General features: G+C 37.2%; 4 protein-coding genes across 10 annotated transcripts in view; 1 reads left to right on the forward strand and 3 right to left on the reverse strand.

Annotated features, from left to right (window-relative positions):
* LOC111431663 overlaps positions 1-584 on the forward strand; it is an 8261-nt gene extending 7677 nt beyond the window's left edge. Inside the window, exon 9 of the mRNA XM_023068366.1 lies at positions 107-584. Within this exon, the coding sequence (XP_022924134.1) occupies positions 107-297 (191 nt within the window). The 3' untranslated portion in view covers positions 298-584. The remainder of the gene's footprint in view (positions 1-106) is intronic.
* Positions 585-859: 275 nt separating this feature from the next.
* Positions 860-6304, reverse strand: LOC111431664 (potassium transporter 11-like). Of its 4 annotated transcripts, none has more exons than XM_023068368.1 (9): positions 5984-6304; positions 4962-5183; positions 4489-4714; positions 3785-4030; positions 3357-3407; positions 3008-3268; positions 2755-2922; positions 2262-2516; positions 860-1983 (listed from the first exon to the last, which is right to left on the reverse strand). In XM_023068368.1, the coding sequence occupies exons 2-9, from the start codon at positions 5088-5090 to the stop codon at positions 938-940; spliced, it is 2382 nt and encodes a 793-aa protein (XP_022924136.1). In that variant the 5' UTR covers positions 5091-5183; positions 5984-6304; the 3' UTR covers positions 860-937. The 4 variants fall into 4 exon arrangements, with proteins under 4 accessions (XP_022924136.1, XP_022924135.1, XP_022924137.1 ...); XM_023068367.1 differs by having other exon boundaries at positions 4962-5472; XM_023068369.1 differs by having other exon boundaries at positions 5308-6304.
* Positions 6305-7141: 837 nt separating this feature from the next.
* Positions 7142-12716, reverse strand: LOC111431370 (potassium transporter 11-like). Of its 4 annotated transcripts, none has more exons than XM_023067992.1 (10): positions 12130-12715; positions 11995-12026; positions 11750-11902; positions 11425-11650; positions 11049-11294; positions 10869-10919; positions 10150-10410; positions 9898-10065; positions 8948-9202; positions 7142-8262 (listed from the first exon to the last, which is right to left on the reverse strand). In XM_023067992.1, exons 3-10 carry the CDS (start codon positions 11873-11875, stop codon positions 7226-7228), a joined length of 2370 nt encoding a protein of 789 aa, XP_022923760.1. In that variant the 5' UTR covers positions 11876-11902; positions 11995-12026; positions 12130-12715; the 3' UTR covers positions 7142-7225. The 4 variants fall into 4 exon arrangements, with proteins under 4 accessions (XP_022923760.1, XP_022923761.1, XP_022923759.1 ...); XM_023067993.1 differs by having other exon boundaries at positions 11991-12026; XM_023067991.1 differs by lacking the exon at positions 11995-12026 and having other exon boundaries at positions 11750-11945.
* A 3919-nt stretch (positions 12717-16635) lies between these two features.
* Positions 16636-18089, reverse strand: LOC111431372. Its single transcript, XM_023067996.1, has one exon. The coding sequence runs from the start codon at positions 17877-17879 to the stop codon at positions 16917-16919; it is 963 nt and encodes a 320-aa protein (XP_022923764.1). The 5' UTR covers positions 17880-18089; the 3' UTR covers positions 16636-16916.
* Positions 18090-18351: the final 262 nt, after the last annotated feature.

An 18351-nucleotide genomic window follows, 5' to 3' on the forward strand; every position in this document is an offset into this window, starting at 1 on the left:
AAACCCCCCCCCCCCCCCCCCCCCAACTTCGCTTTACATACTGCATTTATATCTAGAAGGTTTTTAATTCTGAATTTGATGATTTCCTCCTTCATTCTTCAATCAGGAGGCATAGTGAACAACACGTTGAGACCACCCGTTCCGAGCTTCTGCGACCCTGACTGGAGATTGCTGATGGAACAGTGCTGGTCTCCTGACCCAGTAGTCCGGCCATCTTTCACAGATATAGCAAGCCGCTTGCGTGTGATGTCTACGGCTGCCCAGACAAGATCACCACAGAATCAGACACCAAAGTAATAGTCTTTGATGATTTATACATAACCTACTTTGCTTTGCTTCCCGAGTTAGCATGGACAAGAGTTCCTTACCTGGATGTACTCGGTTACCTGTATTAGGCGAGTGTATTACTTAGAAATATATGAATAATAAGGGGCTGCGTCTGGATAAACGGAATTGTAGGTTGGTTTCAGATATCATCATCAATAGCGATATTGTGGTTTATGCGACACCTGAGGAATTGATTCATATGTAAAGTCAATTATTTATGACCACAGTGAATATATACAACAAGAAAACGTTGGTTACCAGCCAATTGAAGTACCTATTGGGATTTTGTCTCTACGATTCTTTACTTTTACATGTTAATTGTCTAGACAAGCGTTGTTTGTATGTTCGTTCGTGTTTTTTTTTTTTTTTGTCTCGACAAGTTTGATGGTAAAGTTCACTACTGTGAATCTAATTAATATTCACCTAATATTTAGTGGGCAACGTTTATAAATGTATTCTAGAACACATTTTGAGCCATTGCTTAAATTGCGAATCCAATTTTCAGATATAGGCTACTAAATACAAACACATATTTGAAAATATAAAATATTTCTGTTTATTTTAACCGTACAGGGAACTCAGAAATTTTTTTCTTACAGATGCTAAACAGTCATACATAGAATGTTTGGCCAACATTAAGCAAACTCTCATGCGGAATATTGAACATCGCGCTGTTCGCTCTGCAGATCTTCCTAAGAAATGCATATACATAATCAATGGCGATCTTTTTGAAGAGGCTGGAGTCCCTCCTAGCTGTCATTACTGTATTTCCAAGAATGTGTACAACGCCGACATTTTTACAGCTAACCAAGAACTCTAACTCATCTATCTCAGTCTGATGGTTTGCTTGATTGGATGGTACCATGATTTGGTTCTGATTCAATGGAGAATTGGCAAGCTGAATCGAGTCTGCCGTTCGAAGGTTTGTAAATTCCATAGACGAGCAAGTCGAATTAAGGGTGTTCAATGGGAACTCTGTAACTGTTTCATTTTGTGGATCAAGTAGGCTCGACACGTCCGAATCTGAAGACCCGCCATCCATCAAAGACTCGAGTCGAACAAATAAGAAGAGGCTATCAAAGAGTTTCTTCTCAAAGTCATCATCTTTCTTGTGGAGGTCTTTGTAACCATATCTAGCTACACAGCGAAACATGCGAAAGTTCTTAGGTCCAATCCGTTTTACCAAAAATCTCTCTTCTTCCGGGATTGTGCAGACAGGCAAACACTTCAAACAGACAAAAACCACAACAGAATGAATGGCGGGTAAGTTTGTGATGAAGTGTGAAAAGATGTGGGGGACTCCACTTGCTAGTTCTGTGTACACGAGTCCTATCCCAGGTACCCTTACAAGTCCTAAACTGGGGCCGAGGCTAAGAATCCATGCCATTGAAACCTTAGTGTGCATCTCAATCTCATAACGTTTGGCTGTACCATAATGCCAAGTGTACATGATGATGAAAAAGGCTGTTGCTATAACCAATGGAACCCACCCACCTTGATAAACCTTCTGGATAACTGAGGAGAGGTAGAAACCCTCCACGAGCAGTGATAACCAAGTGAAGAGCAGGACTAGAGCCCAGTGGGAGTGCCACACTAGTATCATTATTAAAGTCATGAGGCATGTGGTTACCAACATCACTATGATCACTGCTGTCCCTGTTGTGACATAGAAAATATGAATATATTAGAACCCTGGTAGGCACTCTTATCACTATTCAAGCACATAATCAATAGATCTATTCAAGAAAATTTTGTATGACGATACAAAGCTACATGAGGTAGACAATGGGTACGTCAAAACTGCAGATCGATAACTATGAAAATCGATTCCAACAAAATTATATATGAGCGCAGACTTCAATATTTGAACAAATTACTACGATGGAAACCACTGGATAGATAAACATCAAGATGTTGAAGAGAGTCGAGCTTACCTGAAGCATTTCCAATTTGGCTTTGATTTTTGAACCCAGCTGTCACGGCAATGCAAAGGACCATCAGGATCCAATTAATATCAGGAATATATATTTGATTACGGAACGTCTTAGAAGTATGAACAACTTTAACTCTTGGAAAGCAACCAAGTGCAAGGGCTTGCTTGATTAATGAAAAGGTTGCAGATATGGTGGCTTGGCTAGCAACGATCGCAGCGGTAGTTGCAACAAAAAATACTGGCCAATATATACTATCTGCAGAATGAATATCTTATACTCAGTTCCAAGGCAACATTCACACTTTGAAAGATACATATACTTTATTGGGGAAAGATTACGATATTGAAAAACACTTTTGGGAAGGTTAAAAGTACATCGGAAAATGCTAATAATGAGCTTCCCTCAAATCTGTTTCCCCAACTTTTTCATTCAATCTAGGAGTGCATGAGAAAGTCCTAAATCAATATTCCCACAAACTAAATTCAGAACAAACCTGGAATTGAATGGTAGAAGGCACCGGCAACATAATTTGGGTTTTTCATGAGATAGGCAGCTTGTCCAGAGTAGGCTAAAAGAAGGCAAGGAAATACAACAACTGTAAAAGCAATTTGTATGGAGGAAACTGGAAAATGGGATAGGTCTGCAAAAAGTGCTTCAGTTCCTGTAATATATTGTCATATTAGACGTCAGAAATTCCAACTTGATCACTTGACATTCTTTACTGATAACAGCATCTAGTATCTTACCTGTAATACTAAGCATGATCCCTCCAAGGGATATCCATCCAACTTTCCCTCCCCTTTTGAAGTACCGATATATATATACTGGAGAAAAGGCTCTAAGGACACCGTTATCATACTTACAGATGTTATAAATGCCGATGCCTCCTATTAAGATGAACCACAGAAAAACTACCGGGGCAAAAAGCCAACCAACTTTATCTGTGCCATAACGTTGCATGGTAAACAAGAAAACAAGTATGACAATAGCAACAAGAACAGCTACATCTGGAACAAAGAATGAGAATTTGAATTATTAAAAATGAGACTATTGAAAGAGCAAGGGCAAAGGAATGTTTCAGGACCAGAGAGATACCATTGCTTATTTTTGTACGACCAACATTGATCCCCCCAACAGCAGAAAGAACTGCATGTTATAATAAGGCCAATCATATTTTAATGCAACTAAATCTCAAAATTTCGTGCTAGCAAATTAAAAAATTTAGTCTTATTCATAGTTTAGGATGCACCAAAATCTTCCAAATGTGTGACAAATAAGTACCGCATGTGATTTCTTTGGCACTGAAAGTATTACATGAACAAAATTGACACATAGAACTAGCCACACTTGGGTGGACATGAAACTTCTAAAAGGTCGTGCGTGAATACTCCCAACATGTAGCTATGTTTTGCAATGACTATTTCATCTAATTCTCCAATCCGTCTACATTTTGTATGATCACTAAAAGATTCTATAAGAGAATATAAATACTTTTCAAGGTTTGAAAACTAAGTAACAAGTACCTGAAATAGCAGGTGTTAGAATCCCATCCCCAATCACCATGCAAGAGCCAACAAGAACAAGAACAAGAATTGCGTGTTTCTTAACACGATGTCCTTCCAGCCATCTCTTAGTTTTTGCAGCAAATGATTGTTCACGGTACTTGGAACAACTATAAGTTGTAAGCTTCTCATCACTGTGGTCATGGTTAGGGATAGTTCCTATTTTAGCATGACGGCATAGTAATGAATATAGAGCAAATGTCCCACCTGCATCAAGGGAGAGCAAGGAGTCCCTCATCAATATCAAATAGGAATCTTGATATCATTTAATGTTTTTACTCTAAATAAATTTTACTTCCTTATCAATAACTAACTTCCAAGATAGATAAACTACGTTACGCCAAAGAACTTGATCTATACACTTAAATTTCTTTCATAAAGTCTTTTCGTCCCAAGTTGGTTTCTTGCGTCCTTCATTTATCCATCTGTGACATGAAATCATCGGGACAAGTATCTCATTCTAAAATAAACACAGAGAACTTTTAATTACATTTGTAAGGAACATTGATTGATAATGCCTAAAGAAAGTATGAGTTCCTAACATCTACTGTGAAAAAAATAACTTAGAAATTGTAACAATAGACCTCTCTTTTATCATATTCTTACAAGACGCAACAGCAAAAATGTTCTTGAGTAGAGGTAACTTACAGTTGGAAACAAATTACCTTGACCATCGTCATTTGCCTTGCAGACAATAAACACGTACTTGATAAGGGGAATGAGAGTTAGAGAGTATATAATCAATGAAAGAGCTCCTATCAAGTCCTCTGTATTTTCAACTCCATCGGGGAACGTGTTATAGAAGACATATAAAGGGGAAGTGCCCAAATCTCCGTAGACTATTCCAAGGCTTTGGAATGCAAGTTGTAGAATTTTAAGTACAGAATGTTCCTGATGGGAAAATACGAGCTATGAATCATCTGGAAAAGCAAATCACCCATAGATCTTTCCAACACACACACACACACACACACACACACACATTTGGATATGCTAAAATTCACTATTACTAAAAGAGAGCAAGAAATGGATAGAGTTCCATGTCAAACGAAGAATAGAGGGTTAGATGCATGTGTTGAGCTTCCAAATTTTAGACACGCACCACACACTAAGTGGGAGGAAGGGATTTGCAACAAACCTTTTCCTGATACGCATTTCTTATCCGCCTAGCCTCCTCCTCCATTGGCTGGTCCAACTGCTGATCCAAAACCCAGATACTACTATCTCTATCGTCAGTATCCTCAACAGCCTTGCGTCCTGACGCCATTTTTTGAAAATATGGAATCTTTCTTTTTAAAGCTTATTAACTTCTGTATATCGTCTTTCACAACAACTCGACGGTATTTCCAAACCGCTGCGACTGTAAAAGAGAAATGTAATGAGAAAGCACCACGACTAGATGTCGGTTCCTACGTAGAACAGCAGACTAAATTCACAATTGATTTGTTTTCAATCTCAGAGTAGAAATGAACACGAAATCCCACCGATAAGTTTCAACTGAGAAAACACAAAAAGATTTGGAGCTCGAAGAACCCGATCCGACAGGGTACCCGCTAACGAAGCAACAGATCAATTAGCAGAAACCCCGGGAAAACTCAGAGCTCCAATTACAGGCAAACAGGAAGAAAACCACATCAGAAATCAGAAAACTGCCAAAAGAAGGAGAAGAAATCCAGAAGGGTAAACTCGCTCATCAACCAAAATGAAGCTGAGGTGAATTTGACTTAACCATGCGAATCGATTGTACAGTAAGAGATGAACAATCCGAGATCTTGATTAAATCAGACATGGTTATTTATTATATTGAAAATCAATCATATCTGGAGGTAGCTGCGGAGGAGGGTGACAAATTTATGGTCTATGACAACGCAGACTGATCAGTACGAAAACATTGAATAATAATCGAGGATATTAAAACGATTATTTAATTGCCTAGTCATCGCTACATATATTATAAAACATGATGTACATTGCGTAGGGTAACACGCAAATATCGCTCGAATTTCCGTTCGTAATTTCACTCGGAAGTTCACAAGTTCAATAAGAGCGTACTGAAATGGTTCATCAGTCTTGTAGTGGCAGAGCCATCAATAGACAAATAAGGAATTTCTTGACGATGGTATTAGAAAGTCGAGAGATGAGAAGGACAGAGGATTTTACCTCCAACGGCTTCTTTGAAACTGACAGAACACCATCGTTGAAAGTGAAACTCCCGACCTTACAAATTCTTTGTCCTCGTTTTTTTCCTCTTATTTTCTTCACATTGAACAACGATTTCCATGGACGTTTCAAATTTGGTCTCTCCTCTCTACTGCTCTGTTTCAAGTTATTTCAATTATCAACCTAATTTGTCTGATTTTGATGATCGGAATTTGATCCAAACACCACAATCAGCGGCTTCCGTTTACACGAGAAAAGGCCGTCTCTGTTACAGTCGCATCCGTCTCTTGTCGAACCAAATCGGGAGGTTGAAGACGAAAGAATCAAACAGAATCATATAAGCTTTATTGCTAGTGGTTACCGTATTGTTATTATTTTCTTTTGTTTTTTTCTGTCGCATTCCACGTCATAATTTGTCGTTTCTTATTTTCCGGATAAAGTTCAGTAGCTGCATAGTCAATTTCTTAAATTATTTTGTAATATTTTCAAATGATAATAATGTAATTAATCAACAATATTTGAAGTCAAAACTAAAAATGTTAATTAATTATACATTAAATAATGATGATGTAATTAATTAAACTAAGAGTCAACCATATCTGATTATGGAATAATGTTGGTATAATCTCTAAAATATTTTTTTACTTTATTTTGGCGATGTACTCTCCTTGACTCGAGGACTTTAGCCTTTATTTTCATTAAACCTTCAGCTTCGTATGAAACTGGCATGCATCCTAGCTCTCGAGACTCTTTCATAGAATTCCAATAATTTCTTCTGCTCCTCAAAAACCCACGGGAACAACAGAGTTGATACTCCCACATCCATAACATGAGTTGTTAAAGCAAGTGTAAGGTTTGAAATTCGAGTTATTTCCCATACCAAACTTGCCCGTACGTGTCCTGAAAGTGAAGAAAATCACCATAACCAACATATATCTTACCAGTAATGCGAAGGAGAAAGAATCACGGACGACCATCAATCGAAAGCTCAAATGCAATGTGGCACGGCTCACTCCTGCTTATTGAAGAAGGGGCACGAAGGACCCTAAAACAGATCTATCGATTACGTTCATCTCATAAAAATGTTCCTTTTCACTTCAAAATTTAAGCTAAACTAAACCAACACTCGATCAACTCTTTTTGGATCAGTGGTGCATAAAAAAGGAAAAAAATGCTAAATTGAAGAAAGTATATCTAACAGATTTGATTCACTCTCCCTGTTCCATCAATGAATCAAATGAACTATACATAGAAAATTTGGCCAACGTTTAATAAACTCTCATGAGGAACATTGAAAATCACACTGTTCTCCCTGCAAATCTTCCTAAGAAAGGCATATACGTAATCCACAGCTATCCTCTTGAAGAATTTCGATTCCCTTGTTCTAATTACAGTGTTTCCCAGAATGTGCACCACCCCAGCATCTCTACACCTAATCAAGAACTCAATCTCATCGCTATCAGTATGGTTGCTGCTTGCTTGCTCACATGATCTTACTGTGTTAGATCCAACCGGCACGATCGAGTCAACTGACGAGAGGGTAGTGCCCACATTGGATGAAGCTGGTGCTGCATTGCCATGGCTGGCAATCAACAGGCCGTCCCTTGAACGCTCAGTTTGCTGCCCATACAAACTGTACTCATCAGAGTCTGAACAACCCTCCATCATGGATTCAAGCCTGACAAAGAGAAAGATGCTATCAAAAAGCTTTTTCTCAAAATCATCATCTTTTTTGTGGAGGTCTTTGTAACCATATCTAGCAACGCAACGAAACATGTGGAAATCCTTTGTTCCTATCCGCTTGACAAGGAATCTTTCTTCCTCTGGCACTGTGTAGACTGGGAGATATTTCACACAGACAAACACAACGACAGAATGGATAGCTGGGAGATTAGTAATGAAATGGGAAAATATGTGAGGTACGCCGCTTGCTAGCTCGGTATAGACAAGCCCAATTCCAGGAACGCGGACGAGTCCTAGACTGGGACCGAGACCGAGAACCCATGCCATTGAAACTTTACTGTGCAGCTCGAATTCGTATCGTTTAACAGTACCATAATGCCACACGTACATGATGATAAGAAAGGCTGCAGCAATCACTAGGGGAACCCAGCCACCTTGATCAACCTTGAAGAGAACAGCTGAAAAGTAACCGCATTCCACAACAAGCGAGAGTCCAGTGAATATCAGGGCGATGATCCAATGACAGCGCCACACCAAGATCATGATTAGAATCATGAGCAGTGTGGTCACAAGCATGACTACCACAACCGCTGTCCCTGTTGAAAGAAGGAGATGGAGAGGATTAAATGAAGTTCTATACACCATCAGTTAAATACATGAATAACTAACTCCATATTGCTACTAATTTCAATCATTTCTCTTGTATGCAAGTCAATATAAGCAACCGAATTGTGCCAAAAGGAACATATTGGATCTCATGTTCCATTATTAAGAGAGCGATAGAGATATAATCCTCAATTTGCGTACATATCTTGTCATTCTAAATTGAATAGTGGGTTTTTCTTGTTGAGGATTGTTGGGAGGGAGTCCTACGTTAACGAATTAAGGGAATGATCATGAGCTTATAAGCAGAAACACTATCTCCATTGGTTTTAGGCCTTTTGGGGAAACCAAAAACAAAGCCACGAGAGCTTATGCTCAAAGTGGACAATATCATACCATTGTGAAGAGTCGCGATTCCTAACGTTCCTGTCACAAAAAATTGGAGAACAGGTTGCTTGCAGGCTGGAGGGACCCATTACCTTATTTTCTACAACAGCTTGAGTATGGTAATTGGAAGCCTAATTTGGTCAGACAGCTCAGCTGATAGAATATACCTTTCAGGATAGAGAGGGGGTGGGTAATATGTTCAAATAGCATCAATGATACAGTAACGTTAGAACTTTTTCTGGGAAACATACAGCAACTGAGGATATGAACAAACAACAGAGAACCGCTTACCATAAGCATTTCCAATTTGACTTTGATTCTTAAATCCTGCTGTCACAGCAATGCACAGAACCATGAGAATCCAGTTAATATCTGGAACATATATCTGACCAAGGAAATTCTTTGAGGTATGAACAACTTTAACTCTTGGAAAGCAGCCATGAGCAAGAGCCTGCTTGATTATTGAAAATGTTGCAGTTATAGTGGCTTGACTAGCAACCACAGCAGCAGCCGTTGCAACAACAAACACGGGCCAATATATGGAATCTGCAAAGAGAGATGTCAGCGCGGTTGAGGATTGTTGGGAGGGAGTCCCAAATAGGTTAATTTAGGGAATTATCATAGGTTATAAGTAAACAATACATCTCCATTGGTAGAGGCCTTTTGGGGAAGCCCAAAGCAAAACTACGAGAGCTTATGCTCAAAGTGGACAATATCATACAATCGTAGAGATTTGTGATTCCTAACATGGTATCAGAGTCATGTCCTAAACTTAGTCATGTCAATAGAATCCTCACATGTCGAACAAAGAAGTTGTGAGCCTCGAAGGGTTGTCAAAAGTGACTCACGTGTCGAACAAATGGTGTACTTTGTTCGAGAACTCCAAAGAAGGAGTCGAGCCTCGATTAAGGGGAGGCTGTTCGAGGGCTCCATAGGCCTCAGGAGAGGCTCTATAGTGTACTTTGTTCGAGGGAAGGATTGTTGAGGATTGTTGGGAGGGAATCCCACATTGGCTAATTCAGGGAATTATCCTATGTTTACAAGTAAGGAATACATCTCCATTGGTATGAGACCTTTTGGGGAAGCCAAAGCAAAGGTATGAGAGCTTATGCTCAAAGTGGACAATATCATACCATTGTGGAGGGTCGTAATTCCTAACAAGCGCATCATTTCACTCGGGCAATGCTGCAGGTCTCACTCAAGCACGTGTCATTTAGATACCAAAGAGAAAGAAAGAGGACCTGGTATTGAATGATAGAAGACATCAGCCACATGCTCCGTATTGTTCATAAGGTAGGCAGCTTGTCCAGAATATGCCAAGAGAAGGCAAGGAAAAACAACTACTGTGAAAGCAATTTGTATAGCTGCTACACGAAAATGAGCCAAATCCGCAAATAAAGCCTCTGTGCCTGAATTTACAACCAATCATCAGAAATATAAACAAAACAAAATGTTGAATGTCTGTCTAAGTGCATTTAAGGTGATGATATTACCTGTTATACTCAGCAACACGCCTCCGAGGGACGTCCAACCATCCATCCCTCGCCTTCTAAAATAGTGAAAAATATACACAGGTGAAAAGGCTCGTAGAATCGTTTTATCATATTTCCAGATGTTGAACATGCCTATACCTCCAATTAATAGAAACCAAAGTAGCACAACTGGAGCAAAGAGCCAACCAACTCTATCAGTACCATAGCGTTGCAAGCTGAATAATCCTACTAGTATTACAACAGCAACAAGCACAACTACATCTGCACCACGTAAAACAACAAGAGTTTTTCAGACCTTGTAGGAAAAAACAACATAAACTAGAAACAAGATTACTATATCAGCTCAAGGTCATTGCCAGCAGATATTGTCCTCTTTGGACTTTCCGTTTTAGGCTTCCCCTCAAGATTTTTATAACGCGTCTGTTAGAGAGAGGTTTCCACATCTTTATAAGAAATGTTTCGTTCTCCTCTCCAACCGATGTGAGGATCTCACAATTTACCTTCTTAGGGGCCCAACGTCCTCGCTGGCACACTTCCTGGTGTCAATACCATTTGTAACAGCCAAACCCACAACCAACAGATATTGTCCTTTGTGGGCTTCCCTCAAGGTTTTTAAAACGCGTTTTTAGGAAGAGGTTTCCATACCCTTATAAGGAATGTTTCGTTCTCCTCTCCAACCGATATGAAAGAAAATTTAATTTCAGAATCAGCTCAATTACCACTGCTCACATGGGGGTGGTTGACTTTGATCCCTCCCGCAGCAGATAAAACTGTTAATGACAGTAAGGTCCATAATTATTTGTTTGCAGAAGCAAAACGAATTCCAAAACAATCAAGTAATTCATAAATATACTGTCCAAGTGGGAGCCTTTGGAGTGATTGGTTAAAGAAAATAATACCCGATATTGCAGGAGTGAGAATTCCATCTCCAACAACCATGGAAGTGCCAACAAGAACAAGAATGAGCAAAGCATTCTTCCTGGATGATCGTTTTTCAAGCCATCCTTTAGTTTTAGCAGCAAATGAGTGCTCATGAAATTTAGAGCGGCTATATGTTGTTAGCTCTTCATCAGTTCGATGTTGGTTTGGAATAGTTTTTACTTTTGCATGACGACATAACAAGGAGTAAAGAGCAAATGTTCCACCTACACAGACAGCTTAACTTAGAGGAAATGCAACCTATATCAACACATATGTTTCTATGCACTACAGATTCTTGAGTTCTTAAGTTTACAATTGTTTGAAAATGGGCCTATACACAAATGGCTTGCTTACCTTGACCATTGTCATTTGCTTTACACACGATAAATACATACTTTATGAGTGGAATGAGAGTAAGAGAGTATATAATTAATGAAAGTGCTCCAATTACATCCTCCGGATCAGATATCCCATGAGGAAATGTATTGTAGAAAACGTATAGAGGAGAAGTCCCCAAATCTCCATAAACCACTCCAAGGCTTTGATATGCAAGTCGAAGAAGCAACAATACCGAGAATTTCTGGAAAATGTAAGATCTTATAAGATCAATGAATGGCAGCATATCATATGATATCATAAGACCCTAGATATTACTGAGAGATTAAGAACCAGTTGGTACCTTCTCTTTGTACATGTTACTAAGTCTCCCAGCTTCTTCGTCCATAGGCTGATCCAGCTTCTGGTCTAGAACCCACATACTTCCCTTCGTTTCAGAGTCCTCATCAATTTCTACTCTCGATGTCATCTTAGTTTCAGATTGAACCCAAACAATCTTCAATAAACCCAACAACAGAGCCCTGATCTTACTTCCAAATCTGTATTCAATATGAAAAACGAAGTGGGTACTAGACAAGTTCAACTTACAAGCTTGGATGAACAGAGCAATCCAAGCAGAACTTCAACGGATGCAGATTCCAGATGAACAACTATGAATCAGAGGGTTCCCCAACCTAAGGAAAACAATCAATGAAGAAAAAGAAAACAAACAATAATTCGTACTTATCGCTTCGACGGCAAATTCACGGAGGTTTCCTTCAACCCAGAAAAATTCAGAGAGACCCAAAAAACGAAGCACAGAGGAGAGGTAGGGCCATGTCCTTTTACAGAGCAGAAGCAGAGGACGTGCTATAACCGAGACGTTTGAGGCCTCGCTTTCAAAAGCTGTTTTGGATGTTTTTCAAGTATAGACAAAACACCCATTTCTGCAACTACTTCCATTGACAGCCCAATTCATCAAAGAGGGAAATCGGTGAGAGAAAAGTAGGAAGGCGCTGTTCCTTTTTTAAAATTCATTGTCAGTCCACGCAGCTCGCAGTGAAACATCCAAATTCCATTGCAAAAACCAGCACGTCTCTCTTCTCCTAATCTTCAACTCACATTATTCTCCCCATTAAGTGGGCTGATGCAAACAGTTACTTCAAAATCAACAACAGATTTTTGCATCAAATTTGGATTCTGAAGATGGGTCTGTGAGGAAGCTGCAAGAACAAACAAGAACACTCGTCAATTCGTCGTTGATCGTCGGAGGCTCCCGTGATTGGGTTTGTATACTCTGGTGGCGGTCAGAATTTGATTCCATCACTTAAATTTCTATTAACTTCCTTAACTCTAATTGTCAACGAGGTAACTACGAAAATGGAAGCTTAATTAATGTTCGATCATTTAAGTTTTTCCAGAAATTATAAAGAATAATTACGGAATAATCCAGTTCAATAATTATTCTGCAATTTTTCTTTTTTTAAAGTTGCATAAATAAATTATCTATTATTGGCCAACCTAATCATAATCAAATTCTTCTTTTTATATTTGAATTTCAGATTGTTAGTTGCTAATTTAATTGATAAATTGTGATTTAAAATAGATAACATTGAGATAAATTTTAAATTTGAGTTACTAAAATAATTACTAAAAAAAAATATGTGGCATGAAATAAATTATTATAATTATTAGTAAACACGTTGCATGGTAAACATTTATTTTTAGATTGGCCGATCTTATAAATTTAAAATTATTATATTTAAATTATCAAACAAAACACTAAAAATAAGGTCTATATATATTATAGTTTGTATTTAATATATTTAAAGCAGCTATTAAATTTTAATTTATATTTGTGATTTTTTTTTCTTTTTTTCTTCAATAACACAGATATTTCTAGTTTTTTAAAATTAAGATTATAAAAAATAATTTTTATTTACTAGTCTCTTTATTTTGTTATATATTTTTTAAAAATACTCGAAATTTTAAGAATTCAATTGTTATGTTAGGCATTCAATAGATTAAATTATGAAATATTTGTCTCATTAAAATATACCGAAAATAATTGTATTAAAATCATTAATATATATATATATAGAAACATTTAAATAGTATTTGTAAAGATTAGATCTTAGATCTAAGGTGGCTAATCTCGACTATTTATTGATTAAATTTTAATTCAAGGTCAGCCATTAATTATATTTTCGAAAATAATAAATATAATTTAAAAGAAAATTTGTTATTATAGTATGATAAAAAATTCACAAATAATTAATTAAAATAAATGTGTTAGTTGGATGATAAAATTCGTTATTATTTGGGTGGTTAAATATGTGTTAGTTGCACGTGTGTTGTATATTGGCTTATTTTTTAATTAATTAATTTAATCAACCATGTAGGTTAGTTTAATAGTAACTTCCGTGTGGGGTTATAAGATTTTTCTTATTTATTAATTCATTGATTTTTTTAGAAAATGGGGACTGCTGTCGTGCTGTAATTACAATCGAGATGTTTCTAATTTATTTCTATATATATTATATATTCAAGCAATTTTCTTTAAAATATGCACTTTCTATAATAGTTTTTTAAAAATTTAAATATATATTTGAAATAAGAAGTATTGTTATTTTCCTTCTCGCACATTTTTCTTTTAATTTAAAAAAATATATTCTTAAGGAAAAATGACATTCTAAAATTGTTAATAATTTAATGAATTTCTAATGCGATAAATTATTTCAAATTTTAATATAATTTTTATTATGTCAAATATTGTTCTTAAATCTCTAAACAATTTAGCGATTTATATTTATAAAAAAATATTATATTTTTTTGAATATTTATTATCCTGAAAATTGGAAAATGCATAGAATCAGAGTCAAATAAGGTGTTGTGGATTGGGTTTTGAAATTTCTGCTTATTTTATATCCTTTATTCAATTTAATCCTATCCTTTATTTTAGTCGGCCACGTGTATCTTGCGTGTCAAGTTTTAATGTTGAAGAATTTATTTTTCATATAACAATTTTTTATAATTAAAAGTAAAGATTAAAACAATCCATTAATTTCATATTTTCACACATGCTTCCTGTCACGTTTTGATTTTATTTATTAGTAATCTTATTATTATTTTATTATATTATTGTTTTTGCTAAAAAATGATTCTCTGAGTGGTGGATGGACATGACGAGTGACGTGACATCATGTAGGGTGGAGGGAGAAAGACGTGGGGAAAACTTATTCTCTGTGGAATCATATTCTTTTGTTACACATTATAAATTTTAGATCTACAATGATCAAATATAAATAATTCAGTTCATTTTTCTGTTCCCATTTCCTATCCTGCAACTGCATATCTCATATGGTCCCAAATTCTTCTGAACCTTCATGTTAATGTTTGAATTAATATGAAAATGATAATAAAAAACGTTCATCTTCGACTAAGATATGTGGATAGTTGAAATCGAACCTCCATCCTCGACTAAGATTAAGATGATGTTACATTTCTGAAGATTAAATTAAAAATTTAGTTCTTAAACTTATCCTTCAAAATTACAAATCTAGTCATTAATTTTTGTTATTTTTTAAATATTCATAAATATGCTAAATATAAAAATTCAAATATATCAGTAGATCAAAAAAAATTTAAAATCTTGATTTTTTCAAGTTTTTTTTTGTGAAGGCATAGAAGGATCAAATAGATACAAATCTCAAATTTGAGAAACTAAACTTATAATTTAACCTAAAAAGCTATTGTTTCTATTAAAACAAAATCCAGACATTTTTCTTCCAACCAGACATCGGGCAATGTGCTAGTGAGGACACTGGCCCCAAGAGGGTAGACTGGGTTAGAGAGGGGAACGAAGCATTTCTTATAAAAGTGTGTAAATCTCTCCCTAGTAGATGCATTTAAAAAACCATGAGACTGACGAACAACACATAATGAGCCAAAACGGACCATATCCTAGAACAAAAAATTTGAATCCAAATACCACCAAATTATCGTCACACCCTCTAAGTCCTATTTTTCATCCATATTTTAGAATGAACTTCTACTCAACTGATCAAGAGCTGCAACTTTTAAAAGTATCATTTGAATGCACAGATAACCCATAAATCCACCTAGGCCAAACCTTATTCACCACCAAGGGCTCACTTTCTTCATAACCAACAGTAAACAAGCCAAAAAAACTCTGAGCCAGTATAGAGAAAGAACAGAAGAAATGCTAATACAACTGCTACCGTAGCTAATTGTCCTACAGAGACTGGTTGTGTTTTCTGTGGTTGGAGTAAACACATTTAGTGGGGCAATTCCACAATCTAGATATCAAGAAAGAAGACAAAAATTTCACTTAAAAGGTTTCATCAAGCTTTGATGGCATTCAAACAGCAGCAGCCAACATAACAGAGCAGATAAGAGAGTTCAAGATGTGAGTCCATGAAAATGCTTGAACAATATTTCTACCCCACAATCAGTCTCTAAGAAAAACACCAAAAAGAAAGTTGAAGCCAAAGCAGCTGGATGTTATATCATTAGCTAGTTTCCAGTGTGCCCAATAAGAACAGAAAGAACAATCCTCATGCTTAGTGGGTACGACTTATCAGAATTGAAGAGTGAATTAACTCGAACAGCCCAAACCCACCACTAGCAGATATTATTCTCTTTGGACTTTTCCCTTCCGGCTTCTCCTCAAGGTTTTTACAATGCGTCTACTATGGAGAGGGTCTATGTAACGACCCAAGCCTACCGCTAACAGAAATCGTCCTCTTTGGGCTTCTCCTCAAGCCACACCCTTATAAGGTTTCCACACTCTTTGGGCTTCTACTATGGAAAGGTTGTTTTGTTCTCCTCCCCAACCAATATGGGACATCACAATCTAGCCCTACTCTGACTAGTGTCTCACACCGTCTAGGACACCATTTGTAACAGCCCAGGCCTACTGCTAGCAAATATTGTCTACTTTAGCCCGTTACGTATCGCCATCAGCCTCACGACTTTTAAACGCGTATGCTAGGGAGAGGTTTCCACACCCTTATACGGAATGTTTCGTCCTCCTCTCCAACCAGCGTAGGATCTCCCATAAACAATCTAGATGAAGCCATATTCTAATATATCATTGGAGTAGGAAAGCTGCACAAACCAGAAGAAAATAGAGTATACAAAAAGAAGAAGAAAAAACGACGACCCCACTGGCTCTACAAAGAGTAAGGCAATGTTGCAATCATCAATCCCATTTGAGACATAATCATGTGAAAGCTTGAACAACGAACACATAACAACAGGATCAGAACTTTCCCATCAACATACAAGTAATCCATGGCAGTGTGCAGTAAAATCCCACCACCAATTCAAAGACAAGTACTTGACTGATCCTTAGAAATTATTCAGGATCAAATACAAGTAATAGTAGGTATAAAATCAGACGACAAATTAGATAACAGATTGTTTAAATACTCTTCTTTTTACAACATATCATTCCATATCCCCTAAAAGGCTAAAACATTAGATAACAGATTGTCTTTTCCCCTACCTCATGCATCTAAATTTTCCATTTGAATGCTACTTTTGAGAGGTACATACTCACCAAGATATCCACCCAAATGGTCATGTAAGGCGAGCTTATCAATTCCCTGATGGTGAAAGCTCTTGCAGACATAGTAAAACACACTCTGAACCAACAATCCCACCAAGTTCACAATCACCAAAACGCCAACCAGAAAGCCACCAACGATAATCCTCATAAAAACCCCATGTCCATCATCGCCGTGAACGACCACAGCCCCAAATATGACATTAATTGTAGCGCAGATGGCCAAATACGCAAATACAAGCACCGCCGCAAAACGGGTTTTGCCCATAAGCAATTCGTAGCTCTTTTTCATGGCGGCAAATCCATAAATCGGTTCAAGCACCGACACGACGCTAGCCAAATGCCATAAGGCGGTGATGTAAACATGTACAACTAGAAACAGGATGAAGATTACAACAACGGAGAAGAAGAACAAAATGTAATTCTGGGTGTCAATTGCAAGGATAAGGAGTATCAAGAAGACGAAAAAGATGAAGTTATAGATAATCATGAGGAGAGAAACCCAGAGGAAAGTGACGAAAAGGCGCTTAAAAACCTTGGGAATGGCGGAGATAGTTGAGGAATAGGAAACGGGCTTGGAAGTATAGAGGGAAGCGACGGTGAAGACGACGGCGGCGGTGGAGAGAAGAGAAAAAGCGAAGAGGAAAATAAGGTAGCAGAATTGGAAGGTAAGGAGCTCGGTCCATCGATGGCGGGTCTGAGCGGGGTCGGCGAAAGGGTTTTGGAGCTGGACGAGAAGTGGGTGGGTGAAGAGGGAGTGGGCTAAAATGGCGAAAGAAAGGGGGAAGATGAAGGTAAGAGTTATGAGATAGAAGGTTTTAGGGGAGCGCTTCGGGATGAAGATCGATTCTCTGAGAATGTCGGGAATGGTCAAGAATTGAAGCTCTTCTGGGGCTAGATCCATGGCTTCTTTCAATGGTAAATCTTCGATTTCGAGGTTGAAATGTTTCGAGGAAGACGAGGAAGAGGGATCTAATTCGAAACAAAATTAGGTCAAATGGATAAGAACAGATCGGACATGGAAGAAGATCTTGAAATTTGCAGACAGAGGGGAAATTGGGGAAGACGGAGGTGGAGTCAACAGCGCGAAAAGTGACGATGCCCACCGCCACGATCCCATTTTATTTTTTTTTATTTTTATTTAATTATATGATATAAATTAAAATCTGATATATTTACACATCAAAATTAAATTCAGCATTATACAAAAATGAGATTATAAATTAATTATATTCCAACATAAATATGATTCTTTTAGTAACTATGATTTTTGGTAAATGAATTTGAATTTAATTGGTATCTAAAATTGGAAATTGGTTTCTAATATTCAATGAACAATAAAGATTCTTAGTTGACCTAATTTAATGATATAATAT

The sequence above is a fragment of the Cucurbita moschata genome, unplaced genomic scaffold, assembly GCF_002738365.1.
Source record: "Cucurbita moschata cultivar Rifu unplaced genomic scaffold, Cmos_1.0 Cmo_Scf00036, whole genome shotgun sequence".
Taxonomy (NCBI): Eukaryota; Viridiplantae; Streptophyta; class Magnoliopsida; order Cucurbitales; family Cucurbitaceae; genus Cucurbita; species Cucurbita moschata.

Coding starts and splice junctions, on each gene's coding strand:
- LOC111431370 (XM_023067991.1), bottom strand. CDS start 11,875: ATGACATCGAGAGTAGAAATTGATGAGGACTCTGAAACGAAGGGAAGT. Junction 10,411..10,868: donor CCACCCCCATGTGAGCAGTG/GTAATTGAGCTG, acceptor TACGTGGTGCAG/ATGTAGTTGTGCTTGTTGCT. Junction 10,066..10,149: donor CGTGTTGCTGAGTATAACAG/GTAATATCATCA, acceptor TTGTAAATTCAG/GCACAGAGGCTTTATTTGCG.
- LOC111431664 (XM_023068368.1), bottom strand. CDS start 5,090: ATGGCGTCAGGACGCAAGGCTGTTGAGGATACTGACGATAGAGATAGT. Junction 3,408..3,784: donor TCTAACACCTGCTATTTCAG/GTACTTGTTACT, acceptor TATAACATGCAG/TTCTTTCTGCTGTTGGGGGG. Junction 1,984..2,261: donor CCAAATTGGAAATGCTTCAG/GTAAGCTCGACT, acceptor ATGTCACAACAG/GGACAGCAGTGATCATAGTG.
- LOC111431372 (XM_023067996.1), bottom strand. CDS start 17,879: ATGGATCTAGCCCCAGAAGAGCTTCAATTCTTGACCATTCCCGACATT.